This window comes from Neofelis nebulosa, chromosome 17, assembly GCF_028018385.1.
Source record: "Neofelis nebulosa isolate mNeoNeb1 chromosome 17, mNeoNeb1.pri, whole genome shotgun sequence".
In the NCBI taxonomy this organism is placed as follows: Eukaryota; Metazoa; Chordata; class Mammalia; order Carnivora; family Felidae; genus Neofelis; species Neofelis nebulosa.
Window position 1 is genome coordinate 12965935 of NC_080798.1, and position 15949 is coordinate 12981883.

Below are 15949 nucleotides of genomic sequence, written 5' to 3' on the forward strand. Positions count from 1 at the left end.
AGCTGAAGCAGGAGACGTTGGTTGGAGCCATGGGCAAGGGGACCTTTCTCGGGGCAAAGACAACAGTTAGCGGCCTACCTCCCAACCCAGATTCCCACCTCCAGGTCAGACATCTCTCTTCCACCCGTCCTAAGACAGAGAATGCGAGGTCTCTTCCCCCAGTTTATAGAAAGGTGAACTGAGAATGGAAAAGGAGAGGGGTTGCTTAGAAGTGTGATCCTGGGGACGCAGAGGTTGATGGGAGTCTGGGTCCCGAACACAGAGAGGATGCTGGGAGCTGGACACCGAGGACAGAAAGGGTATCTGGAGCTGAAGTCCCCTGGTGGGCCTGAATGTAGAACACTCCGGTAGCGATGGAGGTAAAGAGCAAGGGTTTTCAAAGTTGGGATGTCTCCGTTTGTCTGACTGTCAAACGGGCCTGGGAGAGGTCGCGGTCTCCTACCTTCTGTTTCTCACTCTTCCCGGGTTCTAAGGGTGATAAACTTGCACCGGGTCTACAAGGTCCCACAGAAGTGGGCTCAGGGAGACCACTCCCCAGGAGGGAGAAGGGACCCGAATGTGGAGGGGTGAGTCAGCAACAATGATGGGAGAGAAGTGGGAAGCGCGCGTGGAAAGTCGGGGACACAAAAGAGACTGGGGCAGGAAGACCGGGGGAAGCAGGGGTGGGGAAGCTAGACGCTAGGGCGCGGGAGGCATCCACAGGAGCCTCTCCCTCTCTGGGGCTCAGGACTTAGGCTTCCTTCCAGTTGGTTCCCTTTCAGGGGCCCCTTTCAGGAGAGTGATGCATGATGTGGAAACACTGGATTCCTGGGTCTGGACGGTAGGAAGGGTGGGACCTGACCCCCGCCCCGCCCAGCCCTGCCTGGGAGATCCAGGACTTGCCCAGACACCCCTCTGCCGCCCTCCCGGAGCTCGGGGTGGCTAAGGTCACAATCCGTCATGTGACACCTTCACCTGCACTCACTTGTCCACAGAACACCTCTCACACTCACCTTTCCCACAGAACACTCCTCCCTCCCTCGATGCTCACACCCTCGCGCAACACTCCCCTCCACACACACCCAAGCCTTCACACACGCCACTCACCTCCTTCCCCTCACGCGACACCTGCACCCTCGCACACCCTTCCACCAACACACTCACACTCACCCCTTCACACAGCACCCGCAACCTCTGCCCTCACGCAGCACCCTCCCGTTCTCCCGCATCCCCTGCACGCCCCCGCCCGCAACTGCCCCGCTCTTGGGGGGCCCGCACCCCCACCGTCCCCCCACCCCCACGGTCTCTCGGTCCCCTGGGTCTCCCACCCCCTACCCCCAGTCCCGGCCTGGGCCCCGCCCCGGCCCCGGCCCCGCCCCCGGGCGGGCAGGGGGCGGGGCTCGGGGGCGGGGCGGGCGGCGCGGGCGGTGCAGGTGCCGGGCCGGGAGCGAGCGGCGGCGGCGGCGGCGGCGGCGGCGGCGGCGGCACCATGGGCCGGGCCCGGCGCTTCCAGTGGCCGCTGCTGCTGCTGTGGGCGGCCGCGGCGGGGCCAGGTAGGGTCGGGGGCCGGGGTCGGCCGGCCGGGCCGGGGCGGGGGGCGCGCTGCGGTGACAGCCCGGCTGCCGCGGGGCCGCAGAGGCCGAACAATGCGCGCGGGGCCGGGCCGGGCCCCCTCCCCGGGACAAAGCGCAGCGCGGGCCGGGAGCCGGGAGCTGAGAGCCGCGAGCGGGGGGAGGGGGACGCGGGCCCCGGCCGCTGTGCCGCAGCCCCCCCACCCCCACCCCACCCCGCACAGGCCCGGATCCCGGCGGGGACAAAGGGACCGAGACCACCATTACCCCCCCCCCCACCCCTTCCGCAAGCCCGCCTTCTCTGGGCCGGTCCCGCTGTCCTTCTGTTCGGTCTCTGCGTCCCTCTGTCCGCCTGTCTGTGAGTCCCTCAGTCTCTCTCCTTGTCCCCCTACCCTTGTCCTCTGTCCCTCGGTCTGGAAGTCCTGTCCCCCCTGTCTGTCCCCCTTTCTCCTTGCCGCCCTGTCCCCCACCTCTCCATCCTGTCTTTGTCCCCCACCTCTGTCCCTTGGTCTCTGCCCCTTTTTACTGGGTCACTCTGTCCCCCCATCATCCTCTCTATTCTCCTTCTCTGTCCCTCTATATTTCTGCTGTCCCTCTCTGCCCCCATTCTCCCTCTCTGTCCCTGTCTCACTGTCACCCTTGTTTCTCTGTCCCTTTCCCTCTGTCCCCCATCTGTCCCATCCCCTTGTCTCTATCCCCTATCTTTCCTGCTCGTTTCTCTAGCCCCCTCTGTCACCTCTCTTCTTCATTCCCCCCACTATCCATCCCCGCCTCTCTGTCCCAGTGTCCCCCTGTCCCCCATCTCTCTGCTCCCCCCTTTACCCTTACAACCTCCCTGACCCCATCCTTAATACCTGTACCCCTTCATCCCTCTGTGCCCTGGAGAGGAATTGAGTCAGACAGGGCATCCTGAAGGGCCTTGGAGGGAAATGTGTGTGTGTGTGTGTGTGTGTGTGTGTGTGCATGTGTGCGTGTTGGGAAGTGTGTGAGGAACCTTGGCATGTGGGCACACACGTGGATTCAGCAAATGCCTCGCAAATGCTGCCCCCCCATTCACACACCCAGACCATAACTTACAGAGAAGCCCCCCTCCAGGACATCTAGGGAGCCATCCACATAGCCACATCACACACTGTGAAAAGCCGGACACCTCCACGATAGGGTGACCCTGAGGCTGGGGACAAGGTCAGGAAACGTCACCTACACACTCACACTCTTACACTGCGTGTGCCTCAAACCTGCCACAGGTCACCCCCTCCCCAGCGGGTGAGGCCGCTCTTAGGAGGAATGGATGGCTGGGAGGTGGCTGGGCAGAAGTGGAGGGCAGGATGCTACGGAGAGATTTGGGAGAGGTGTGTAGCCAGATGGCACAGGGCTGGGGGCCAGGGTTTATTTACATCCTGCCTCCTGCCATTTGCCCCAGCAGCCGACCTCAAGCCCCCTCCTCTCTCTGGGCCTCAGTTCCCCTTTCTGTAAAGTGTTGAACCCAGTGACCTGAAAGGGAACTCCAGCTCGGACCTCCCAAGGGGTTTCTGGCAAGCTGGGTGCGGTTACGCATCCCACACCACAGGGTTTGGGGCACAGCCTCCCTCTCCTCAAGGACAAGGCCAGAGGGGCAAAGCCGACTTCTCATGCTGCACCTTGCTTTCTTCTAAAGTCTTCTGCCATTGCTTGGAACTTTTACCATTTCCTTCTTTCTTTGCAGCAGACAAGCCACAATCCCCCCGCCCTCCTCCCCATGAGCGCTTTGGTACCTTAGCTACATGCCCTCCAGTTTTATTATTCTGTCTTCTTTTAGGCTCCTGAACCAGGTTCATAGAATCCTAGAACCAATGAATCCAGTAAACAAAGAACCTGAGGGTGTTTGAAAACACTGGCGTCTTTAGGACTCCAGAATCCCCAAGTCTTTAGAATCTTGCCACCTTTCAAATTCTAGAACCTTGACAGCGTTAGGATTCTAGCCTCTCGACAGCTTTAAAATTCTGAGATCTTGACCTCCGGGAGATCCTGAGTCTTGACACCTCTGACATCTGGAATCTTGACAGCTTAGAATCATGGGATGGATTCTCTCAGAATCAGAACCTAAGATGATGGCTTGCCCAGTTCAAGAGTCTTTTCTCCAGCGCTCCTGGGAGGTAGCTCTAGAGGCTTGTTTCTTGTTTCATGTTCAAATCACTGCTTCCTGGAACCTGCATCCTACTTCTCTAAACTTTCGCTAAATTAAATGGCATGGGGCGTTAAAAGTTTGGAGAGAGCTGGGTGTCACGGGGAGCACTCTGGACTGGGAGCTGAGGAACCAGCCTCTCTGGTGTGATTTTATATCAGTCTCTGCCCTTCTCTGAGCCTCACTTTCCCCCTTCTGTACAGCGTGGGCTAGGGGGCTGGGGTACCTGGTATTAGAGGGCCCTGTCTGCTTTCCTTTTCACTGGATATTTCTGAATGACCTTGGCCGCCAGATTTCAGGCGTTGCTCACGGTCCCTCCATCATCTTCCTCTCAGTCACCCCTTTCCTCTCTCACTTTGGCCAGCCAGCACGAAGGAAGATGGGGGTCCCTTTGTGCCCTTCCAAAACCGAATTCTCTTTCCTGGCTCACACATCTGCCAAGAATACCAGAGAAGGAGGAGGAGATTGATGCCAAAGGAAAGAAGGGCCCAGGGTGGGCAGGCGAGAGGAAGCGAGAGAGAGAGAGAGAGAGAGAGAGAGAGAGATGCGTTGCCTGACCAGATGCACGCAGGCAGAACCAGAGATCCACAGGCCGGGAATTGGATAGAGCAGAGAGGGGCAGAGGGAACGGATATCCAGATACAGAGAAAAGACAGAGCGACCGTTTAGAGTTAGGGGGCTTTGTAGAGGGGGAGTTGGTTGTTGCCCAAATGTTTTCCTCCCCAGTGACTCACTTTTCCCTGCTAGAGTTCTGACAGGTCACTCTGAGAGCAGGGGGACCTTGCCCCCAATATGAGTCACCCCAGGGTGCAGGCCTTGGGTGGTTTCTGTCACTGACCCCCACCCACCCATGAGCTGGATGCCTGAGTCTCCAGAGTGGGGGGTCAGGTTCAGCAATGGATTCCAAGACCTTAGACACAGCAGGGTTGGGGCCCGGGGTGGGTTAATGTCGTGCGAGCCTGGCCTGTCCCCGTCTTGGGGAACACAAAGGCAGCTTTCTCTCTCTGGGTGGGGGAGGTGGGGGGGGGATGCTTGGAGACAGTCAGACTCGCCAGCGCCCAATGGCCTGTGGCACCAAGACCCAAGCACCCACTGGTTCCTGCCAGTGCAGACCCCAGGCCCATAGTCCTCCGAGAACCAGGCACTAAGGCTCCTCTGCAGTAACTCAGTGGGGCAAGAGGGCAGCGACAGAGCCTGGGCTCTCCTGGGAGGGGGTGACTAGAGGGTACTGGGGGTGGAGGGTAGGACAGTGAGGGCTCAGTGCAGACCTGCACCCTTCCTGAAGCAGGAATTCCCCCATGACCCCACGCCCAGGGGAAACCTCCCACCCCCTGGCTGGGCCTGAGGCCCAGAATCTAGGGAGTTCTGAATATCCCAGGAACGTGGGGGCCATAGGGGGCACTTTGTGTGTGAGGCTGCTGACTCACCCCTACGCCCCCACCTGATGCTTGGTCCCCAGATAGGAGGGGGATGGAAGGCTGGGGGAAGGCAGGACTGTGATTCTGAGGGTTGAGGACTGTGGACCTGCAGTCAAGTTTCCAGGAGAGAAGGGGGCTGGGGGCCAGGACTCCTGGGTCTGAGGGAGGAGGGGCCAGGGTTTTAGACTCTGGGATCTGAGGTAGAAGAAGGCTAAGTGTCTCAGAGGGAGGAGGGGGCTGGGGGCTTGGACTCCTGGGTCTAAGGGGAGAAGAGGGCTGGGGCTCCATACTCCTAGGTCGTGTGGGAGGAATGGAGGTACAGACTACTGAGTCCTGGGAGAGGAAGGGACCGGGGGTCCCACTCCAGGTTTCCGAGGGAGGAGGGGCTGGGACCCTGACGCCTAGGTCCTGCGAATACAGGCGCCTTCACAAGGCTGAGCTGGGGAAGAATTGATGCTTTGTGCGAGGATGTTCGGACTCCGCCATTGATGGGGGGCTGAGGGGGGGTTCATTCAGGACGAAGGGATGTACCACCTCCTTAGGGGAGGAAGTGGGGGAAGGAGGCATGAAGCCATGAGCCCCCTGGGGAGCGGATACGGAGGGGGTGGCTGTGACCTTCCCGGAACCGTGACCTTGAGACTCCCTTGGGTATTCGCTGACTCAGGACCCAGGAAGTGCTCCCCCCACCCTGTTTAGTCTCCGTGGAAACATCCACCAGCTGTGTACTCTGGACCCCTGGCTCCTGGGTCCTGAAGGAGGAGGGGGCTGGAAGCCCAGACTCCTGGGTTTGAAGGGGGGAGAAGGCTGGGGCTCAGGACTTCTGGGGATGAAGGAGGAGGAGGCTGAGAACTCAGACTCCTGGATCCTGATTGGAGGAGGGGGCTAGGAGTCTGGACTCCTGGATCCTGGGAAAAGAGGCAGTTGGGAGCTGGACTTCTGGGTCTAAGGGAGGAGAGGGCTGGATTCTGGGTCTCTACCTATCACCTGCTCAGCCACTCTTTCCCAAGCCCTCCCCAGTCCCTTTTTCCAGGCACCATCCCCATGACGACTCCAGGCTGTCAACACCGTTTAAAGGGCCAGTGCCCAAGTCCCAAAAGCTTAGCCCTCTCGGACTAACAAGTCCCGCCTCGCCACCCCCCAACTCCCCAACCCTGAAACAAAAGCTCCTGGGACATTAATATTCCAGGCACAGACACTGTTGGTTACTGACTCCTCAGGAGGGGGAGGGAACAAGACAAAAGCCCCCCACCCTCACCCCATGTGCACCCTCAAGCAGACAGCAGAGGAATAATTTGCACGGTAGGGGCGGGGGCAGATGCAGAGGTCCTGATGGCTCCCAGGAGATGTTGAGTTTCTGCCACTGACTTGGCCTGGGACCCCTGAGCCTCATTCTCCACATCTGTAAAATGGGGGGCTAGCACTGGGTTAGCCCTGAGGTCCAGGATCAATGGCTAGGCTTCAGGATGTTTTTGTTTTGTTTTGCTTTGCTTTGCTTTGTTTTGTTTTTTAAGCACCAGGATGTGCAGGCCGGCCAGTTTTCATGTGCACGGGCATGTTTCTGGAGTTGTAATAACAGTAGCTTTGCAGGAAGGACTCCCTGAGCTTTGGGCACTGGGCTGATCCCTAGGAGACAAGGCACTGGCATCATCCCCATTTTACAGACAGGGCATCTGAGGCTCAGAAAAGTCATGCCGCTTGCCCAAGGTCACAAAGATGGCCAGTGGTCCAGCTGGGATCAACCCAGGTGTCCACCATGAGGATAATGATGTCACAGAGTCGTTGTGAGGTTGAAATGAAATCGTGCCCAGCACACGCTATTCATCTGTCAATCTCCCAGACACTTATCTAGCTTCAGGGACACTTCTAGGGAGGAGGGATACAGCAGTGAAACCGATGGATTACATTCCTGCTTGCATGGGGTGTGTATTCTGGTGGCAGGGGACAAAGACAGTAAATGAGTAAGCACATTACCAAGATAATTTCAGTGACATTTCTGTAGAGGAAATAAAACCAGTGGGGACAGAACAGAAAGTGTTCTGGAGGTAAGGGGACGTGTGAGGTGTGAGGGAGGGCTCCTTGAGGAGGTGTGGATGTGAGCAGAGACCTGAATGACAACAGGAGGCAGTGAAGAACATTCCAGGCAGAGGGGAGAGCAAGTGCAAGGGCCATGGGGTGGAAACGAGTTCAGTGAATTTGAGGAAGATCAAGGTCAATGCACCCGGAGGAAAGGGAGTAGCAGGAGGGTGGTTGGAACTGTGGTCAGAGGGGTCCAGGCCACATAGCACCTTCAAGGTCCAGGGAAGGAATATAGATTTTACTTTATTTCCTAAGTGTCATGGGCAGCCTTCCAGGGTTTTTTTTGTTTGTCTTTTGTTTTTGTTTGTTGAGAGAGAGAGGGTGCAGGTGAGTGAGGGGCAGAGAGAGAGAGAGAGGGAGAGAGAGAGAATCCCAGGAGGGGCAGAGAGAGAGAGAAGCGGAGCTCACCCTACGCAGGGCTCGTGTTCACCCGATACGGGGCTCGAACTCACGAACCATGAGATCATGACCTGAGCTGAAGTCAGATGCTTAACAACTGAGCAATCCAGGCACCAGCCTTCAGAGGGTTTCAAGCAGAGAGGTGACTTGATCTGATTTACCTTCTGGAAAACTCCATCTGGCTGCTCTGTGGAGAATGGCCTGAGGGGAGGCAGGCATAGAAGCTGGGAGACCCCTGAGTAGCTCTTAAAGGTCAAGGGAAGAGACCGTGTCATTGGGCTAGGGTGGCGGTAAAAAGATGAACTGATCTGGGATATGTTTTAGAGGTAGATGGATAGATCTTGCTGATGGAATGGATGTTAGAGAGAGGGAAAGGTTTTTGGCTTGAGCAACTGGGTGGATGGTCGTGATATTTACCGAGATTGAAAAAGACATGGGGAGGAAAAAATATGTGGGGCCAGGATTGGACATGTTGATATTCCAAGAAGTGCCAAATCAACCCGTAAGAGTGGCTTAAGTGCACAAAGCATTGTATTCAAACCTAAGAGAAGTCCAGAAGTAGGCATCCAGGGCTTTGGAGGCAGGTCCACATCATCACCAGAGACTCAGGTACCTTCCAGCTCTTAGTTCCACCATCTTTCGTGCCCTTGTCCTCTTGGTCAAGTGGCTGCCAGAACTCCAGGCATCACATCCCAGTTCCAGGCAGCATAAAGGCAACCTGGAAGAAAAAGGACTTGTCCCTTTTCTTTAGGAAGTCCTCCTGAAATTACCATATGAATTACCAGGGAAATCACTTATCCTTATATCGAGTTTGTACAAAACTTTTTATCACATGGCCTCATTTAGCTGCAAGGGAGTCTGGGAATATCTTTTTCTGCTGGACATAGGGCAACCATAAATATAATCAGGGTTCTTTTACTAAGAAGAATTATGGATGCTGGATTATGGATGCTGGGTAGAAAGCTAGCTGTCTCTGCCTCCATTCTCCAGAATTAATCTTTTCTACCCCTCAGCATCCAAATTGGGTTACTGAGCCCTCTTACAGGGAATACAACACTTCTGACGGTCAATTACAGTGATTTGCATCTACCTCCCTGTAAATCTTGAAGGCCTTCCAGGGCAGGGACCTCATCTGACTCCTCTCTGGGCACCCAGCCCCTAAGCACCTACCTACTGCTCAGGAAATACTCGAATGAATGGGACAGAATGCAAGAGACACGAAGCCAGAGTTAGCCCACATTTAAAGGTAAATAACCAGATCTGATCATGGCACTTTCCTGCTTCAAAACCTCCACTGGCCTTCAGGGTAAAAGCTAAGCTCCAGGCTTGGCCTTTGTGGCCCTCCACTAGCACATCCCACACCCCTCCCCAGGGCTGCACAATTTCACCCAGACAACCAGGAGGTGGATGTGGATGCAAAATGTGGCATCAGAGAGCTCTGCATGCAGATCCTGGCCCTTCCACTGCCACTCTAAGACCTTGAGCAAGTTATTTTCTCTCTCTGGACCAACTTTCTCACCCATGAAATGGGAATTTTAAAAAGCTGGGGATTGGGGTACCTGGGTGGCTCAGTCGGTTAAGCGTCCGACTTCAGCTCAGGTCATGATCTCACAGTTCGAGAGTTCGAGCCCCACATGGGGCTCTGTGCTGACAGCTCGGAGCCTGGAGCCTGCTTTGGATTCTGTGTCTCCCTCTCTCCTGCCCCTCCCCTACTCACGGTTTTTCTCTCTCCGTCTCAAAAATAAAAATAAGCATTAAAAAAATTTCAAGCTGGGGATTGCTAATAGTGCCTAACTATTTGGGTACTCTGATGATTAAATGGAAATTATATAGGTAACACCCTTGCACAGAGCCTGGCACAGGCATAGCAAATGCCTAATAAACAGTAGCCATTGTGGTTATTTTATTTTGAAGATGACCGTGACAATGGTGATGGTGATGGTGATGCTGATTAATCCCAGCTTCAAGCTGTACTCTAGGCTGCTGCCTCTGCTGAAAATACCCCCTTACTAATCCCCTACCTTCCTCCTCTGATGGATTAATCGGGGTAGGTTAACCGCAATAACAACAGCCCCGAAATCCCAACGGCTTAACAAAAAAGTGAATTTCTCATTCACGTTACAGTCCTGTGCAGGCAGGTCACAGCAGGCAGTCAGGGCCCTGGGCTCCTTCCAGCTTGTGATCCTGTTCTCCTACAGGCTCCTTGGGGTCCTCTCCATTCAGCTAGCGAGAACGACTGTGATTGACATGAGCCAGCCTGGAAGAGGTGTTTCTCTGTTCCACCTACATCCCACTGGCCAGAAACCAGCCACGTGGTCCCAACTAAGTACAAGGGATCTGAGGAAATGTAGTCCAATCGTGTGTCCTACCAGTTAACTTTGGTGGTGTAAGGGACCCTCCAAAATGTAGTGGCTTTAAACAACAATCATGGTTATTTGCTCTGGGAGTCAGCGATCTGGACTGAGTTGGTTGGGCAGTTCATCTCTGGGTCTCAGCTGGAGTCACTCATGTGGCTGCAGTCACTTGGGGCTGGATGGGCCAGGATGGCCTCACTCACATGACCGGCAGTTGGTGCTGGCTACTGGCTGGATTTCTCTCTCCATGTGGTCCCTTACCCTCAGGGAAGCTAGTCCAGGCATCTTTACCTGATGGTCTCAGGGCAGCAAGAGGGCACGAATAGAAACGCTAGGCTCGAGAACCCATACAGTATCACTTTTAGGAAATGTGATCAAAACAAGTCAAAGCGAGTGGCTGGTCAAAGCAAGTCACAGGGCCTGCCCAGATCAACAGGATCAGAACGCCTGCTTTATGACAGAGGAGGGACAAAGTCAACTTACAAAGGGCATATACAGGGATGGGAAGAATATTGTGGCCATCACTGCAGACAAATTACAACGGGTGCCCAGGTGTGAAAGGTGGGATTTGGTGAACACATAGCAGTTTCCCACACCTGGTGAACTGCTCACTCTAAAATCTGGATCCAATGGAGCTTTCTTCCAGAACCTTCTCTGATCACCCATCTCCCTAGGCAGCCTTAGTCTCCCCTTCCTCTGGGCTCCCCATGTGCTCTGTGCTGTCCCCATTAGAGCACATGCCACTGGATCGTGACTGTAGCTTCTCTGGAGCAGCTTGTCTTCACCTCCCAGAATCCAGCCCTCGGGAAATGTTGGCTGCAAGGAACTGAATGAGAGGGGAAAGAGAGAGATTGGCGATTTGGATGGGGGAGGAACGGGGGAGAGAGAAAAGACTGAATCGCAGCCCTCAACGAGTCTCCTATCCTGTCTCTCTGTCTGCTGGTCCAGGGGCTGGACAGGAAGTACAGACAGAGAATGTGACCGTGGCCGAGGGAGGGGTGGCCGAGATAACCTGCCGTCTGCACCAGTACGATGGATCCATAGTTGTCATTCAGAACCCAGCCCGGCAGACCCTCTTCTTCAACGGCACCCGCGGTGAGTGCTGGGGTAGGAAATCCTGAGTCTTGAAGGAGAAGGACTGGGGCCTGACCCCTGTGTCCTGAAAGAGGACAGAGGGGAGAGTGTGGACTCGGGTCCTGACAGAGCATGGAGCTAGGGGCCTGGACAACTGGTCCTGTGGGCACGAGGGCCTGGATCATTCTGGGTCCCTAAGGGAGTCCCAGGTGGGGGCCCCTGAGATGCACGGGTATGGCTGGATGGGGAAAAGGGGCAGAGCGCAGGACTGTAACCTTCTGGAGGAAGGGCAGGTCCGTGGAGCCAGAATTCCCTAGGTTCACTCCTTCCTGTTCCTTCTGTTTAGCCCTGAAGGATGAGCGTTTCCAGCTTGAGGAGTTCTCTCCGCGCCGCGTGCGGATCCGGCTCTCAGATGCCCGCCTGGAGGACGAGGGGGGCTATTTCTGCCAGCTCTACACGGAGGATACCCACCACCAGATTGCCACGCTCACTGTATTGGGTAACGCCTCTCCCTCCTCAAACTCATCCCCTCCTCCTTTCTCCGCTTGTCCCTTATCCTGAGACCTGATTTTTAAATCTGGTTGTTTTTAACCTCCTCGACACCTGCCCCCAGGAAACACGGCCGGTCTTCCTGACCTCCAGCCTGTGTTTGACCCCTGCCACCTGGGACCCTTGTTGCACCTAGTTTCTTTGAGTCCACCTCAGTGCCACCGCTGACTGCCCCCCTAACCCCTTTCTCCCTGCAGTGGCCCCAGAGAATCCCGTGGTGGAGGTCCGGGAGCAGGCGGTGGAGGGAGGCGAGGTGGAGCTCAGCTGCCTGGTTCCTCGGTCCCGCCCCGCCGCTGTCCTGCGCTGGTACCGGGACCGCAAGGAGCTGAAAGGTACTACCTGGGGTGGGGTCACCGGGGAAGTGCCGGCGAGGGGTGGGACTGAGAGGAAGCGGGTCTTGGGACCTCCTGGCTTATAAGTGCGCGGGGCTTGGAGAAGAGCGCACAGGTTTCGCTGACCCTGGCCACCCAATATGCTGCTACGGAAGGAATTGACCGATGGGAGGGCTTGGGAGTGAAAGAGGGAGGGGCTTTGGGAAGAGGCACCTGGGGCTGCGGGCTACGTTCGGGGAGGGGCGTGGCTTGGAGGACTGGAGGCGAGGCCTGTGGCTAAGAGGCGGAGCTTGGCAAATAGCCTGCTTTGGTTTGGGCTGGGGTGGGCGGGGCCGGAATCCTGGCCTGACCGAGTCCCGGCGGGGCCTGGCAGGAGTGAGCAGCGGCCAGGAAAATGGCAAAGTCTGGAGCGTGGCGAGCACAGTGCGGTTTCGTGTGGACCGCAAGGACGACGGCGGTATCGTCATCTGCGAGGCGCAGAACCAGGCGCTGCCCTCCGGACACAGCAAGCAGACGCAGTACGTGCTGGACGTGCAGTGTAAGTGCCCGGCGGGCCGGGACGCGGGGGGCCGGAGGGTCCCAACGCCAGCCGCTTGCCCCCGGGAGGGTTTCTAGCCCCGCGAGATGACCCAGACCACCACTCTCCCATCTCACTTCCGCCCACAGACTCCCCCACGGCCCGGATCCATGCCTCCCAAGCTGTAGTGAGGGAGGGAGACACGCTGGTGCTAACGTGTGCTGTAACAGGGAACCCCAGGTGAGCTCTTGGACCCGACACTCCTGGGTCCTGAGGAGAAGAGACCGGGGACCTGGACACCTGTGTCTCGGGAAAGAGGGGACTGGGTGAACAGAGGGGCTGGGGCCCGGACTTCTGCGTCCTGAAGGGCGGAGGCTGTGGGGCCCTGGACTCCTGAATTCTGATAGTGGAACGGGCGGGGGACAGGACGCTAGGATTCTTGAGACTCCGGTGATGGGTGGAAGCTGTGCCCGGGACTGTTGGTTTTATTGGTTAGGGTGGGGAGAGTAAGGACCCTCTTACTGGCAGATACTACATATCTAGATTACCGAGAAGTCAGAATTGGATGGTGGCACCTGTGTCCCTAACCCTGACTATACTTCCCTCACGCCCAGGCCAAACCAGATCCGCTGGAACCGCGGGAATGAGTCTTTGCCAGAGCGCGCCGAGGCGGTCGGGGAGACGCTTACGCTGCCTGGCTTGGTATCCGCAGATAATGGCACCTACACTTGCGAGGCGTCGAACAAGCACGGCCACGCGAGGGCGCTCTATGTACTCGTGGTCTACGGTGAGGGCACGCAGCCGCAGGCCTGGGGGCGGGGCTCAAGGCGGGGGCGGGGCCTCGGAGGAGGTCTCTGCTCGTCCCGGGAGGCAGGGGGGTCTTGGGAATGGGCGAGCTGGGTTGGATGGTTCAAGGCCTGCAGGGGTGTTTGAGGGGCCTGTTGCAAAGGGTGATTCTTTGGGGTCCACAGCCACCTGAATTCCGGGAGTTCTGCGACCAGACCGACCGCCTGGGTTCAGACTGGGCTCTGCGGCATCCTATTGCGCGTAACTCTGCGCCTTAGTTCCCTCATTGGTTAAGCGGAAATAAACAATAGCACCTACCTCATAGGGGTGTGAAGATTATATATGAGCTAAATATATAAAGCGGTTGGAATGGTCCCTAGCACAAAATAAGTGCTATGTGTTTAGCTCTTATGACAGTGGAGCACGAATTTTGGAAGTTGCCCGGCCCTAGCTCCGCATTTTTAAATACCTGGAGCGTTTTAGACAAGATGGGAAGGGACTTGGACCTCAGGTTCTGTGGGTCAAAGGAATCGAACGAAAAGAGATGTGCTGTTTCTGTTCTTTGGGGAGTGGTGGGGGGAGGGAGTGGGGTAGTACTGGCAAAATGATTCAGGGGCTGGTTCGGGCCAGTGTACAAACCAACACACGCGTTCTTTGTGGAAGTGGAGCATCCGGAAAGAGTGGAACCAGGACCAGGGGCCAGGCGTGGCAGTAGTTTGAGGGGCGTGACGCGTAAAAGCGCGGTTAGTTGTGTGGATTGGTTTACAAGAGCAGCAGCGATGGGGCCAGGCTGGGACTGTGCTCTGATGACCTGGTCCTGCGCCCTGTCCCTCTGGCAGACCCGGGTGCGGTGGTAGAGGCTCAGACGTCGGTGCCCTACGCCATTGTGGGCGGCATCCTGGCGCTACTGGTGTTTCTGATCATATGTGTGCTGGTGGGCATGGTCTGGTGCTCTGTACGGCAGAAGGGTGAGTGGGGGCGGGGACTGAATTCTGCAGGGGGTGTGGTTGGTTGTGGGATTCGGGAAGGGCGGGGCCCTAGAGCCCGGCTTGCAAAGAGGGAGGGCGTACAGCCCAGAGGATAAGAGGGCGGAACCTAGACCCGGGATTCGAAACCTGGCGCGACCTGAGGCCAAGATTCCGGGCTGACTTTTCGGCCTTGACTCTGAAAGGGGTGAAACACTGAAGGTGAAATTAAGGCCAAGAGTTTGAATAAAACAATTCATCTCCCTAAATTGTTGGATTCGTTGGGAGCAGAGTAAGGGGACACCACCAGGAGAACAGATAAGGGCTGGTCTTTCTTTGAACTTTTGGAGTCTTCCTAATTCTGCTTTTACTTCTTTCTCTGCCCCTGTTTTGCAATCCCCTGCACTTGATTCCCTCCCTGAATGTTCCGTTTCTCCCTCTTCCTTCGCCTGGTATGTCTTGTCTGTCTCCCCTTCCCGTATATTTCTGTCCAACTCCTGGGTCCACATATATGTCACCTCTGTCTGGGGGTCTGTCACCCCTCAGGCTCCTATCTGACCCACGAGGCCAGTGGCCTGGATGAGCAGGGAGAAGCAAGAGAAGCCTTTCTCAATGGCAGCGACGGACACAAGAGGAAAGAAGAATTCTTCATCTGACCCCACCTCCACCCGGGCCTGGGCCTGGGCCTGGGCTGGGGTCCACCCCACTGCCAGCTGCAAAGACATTTACCAGAGTCTGGGATGGTGGGCTTCTCCCCCCACCACTAACACCTCAGACGCTTGGGCAGGGATGGGGGGTGTCGGATCCCAGGTCTCTGCAAGGGCCAGAAGCAAGGGCCTAGAGGCCTGGGCCCCCCAGGGGGCAGGGGCCAGAGGTCCGGACCCCCCAAGTCCAGGGAGGGCGGTAGGGATTGGGTTGGGGGAAGATAACTGGGGGAAGGCCAGGGCCCCTAGGCTGCAGAACCAGGTCTTGTGGGGAGGGGGTCAGATTCTGGGAAGGGTGGGGTGGGCAGGGAAGGGGAACACAGATTTCTTTGGGGGTCCCAGACCCCATGCCAGCCATTGTAGGAGTTCCACAGAGCTCTGGGCACCTCTTTGCAAAGCCATGTTTGCACGGTGGGGGTAAGGGTGGGGGGGGGAGGGCATGGAAACAGGGATTCTGTGTCTTTGTGTCATAACTTTGATGGGGGCGGTGAGGGAGACAGCCCCAACCCTTTTCTCCAATCCCCAGGTTCCTGGGCTCCCCTTCCCCACCTCCTCCCCCCATATCTGTCCTATCCATATTTGTCTCTCTGTCCACCCACTCCTGGGGGGGCCTTCCTCATCTCTCCTCCAGGCCCTCCAGGGAGAGGGAAAGGAGTCTGGGGGGGGTGCGTTGGTCTCTATGGTTTTATATATAATATATTAAAAAAAAATTAAAAATCTGTATGAAAATATCAGATTGCACCCCCCTCCCCTCATTCCTGGCTTTTGCCCCCTTTTTCTTGTTTAAAAAAAAAAAACAACACACATTTTGTACGGGGCGGGGAGGGGAACGGGGAGGGGGTTTGGCAATCCCACTAACCACCATTAAACTGAGGAGAGAACAAGTGTCTGGGGTGGCTGTGTGTCTGTCCCTCTGCCCAGAGCTGCACTATGTTGGGAGGGGAACTGAACTAAGGGAGGGAGGAGGGAGAGAAGTAAGATGGTTGTTGGTGGATAGTACAAGCCAGGAGAAGTTCCTTACCTCTTCAGGGGCACCTCCACCCTTCCAAGAAATCTGGTTT

General features: G+C 56.6%; 1 protein-coding gene across 2 annotated transcripts; it reads left to right on the forward strand.

Moving 5' to 3' along the window:
• Positions 1-1391: 1391 nt before the first annotated feature.
• On the forward strand, positions 1392-15773 carry CADM4 (cell adhesion molecule 4). 2 transcript variants are annotated; one of them, XM_058709317.1, is made up of 9 exons: positions 1392-1532; positions 10910-11056; positions 11382-11534; positions 11782-11916; positions 12290-12454; positions 12583-12673; positions 13048-13220; positions 14059-14187; positions 14731-15773. In XM_058709317.1, exons 1-9 carry the CDS (start codon positions 1469-1471, stop codon positions 14838-14840), a joined length of 1167 nt encoding a protein of 388 aa, XP_058565300.1. In that variant the 5' UTR covers positions 1392-1468; the 3' UTR covers positions 14841-15773. The 2 variants fall into 2 exon arrangements, with proteins under 2 accessions (XP_058565300.1, XP_058565301.1); XM_058709318.1 differs by lacking the exons at positions 14059-14187; positions 14731-15773 and adding an exon at positions 13405-13541.
• Positions 15774-15949: the final 176 nt, after the last annotated feature.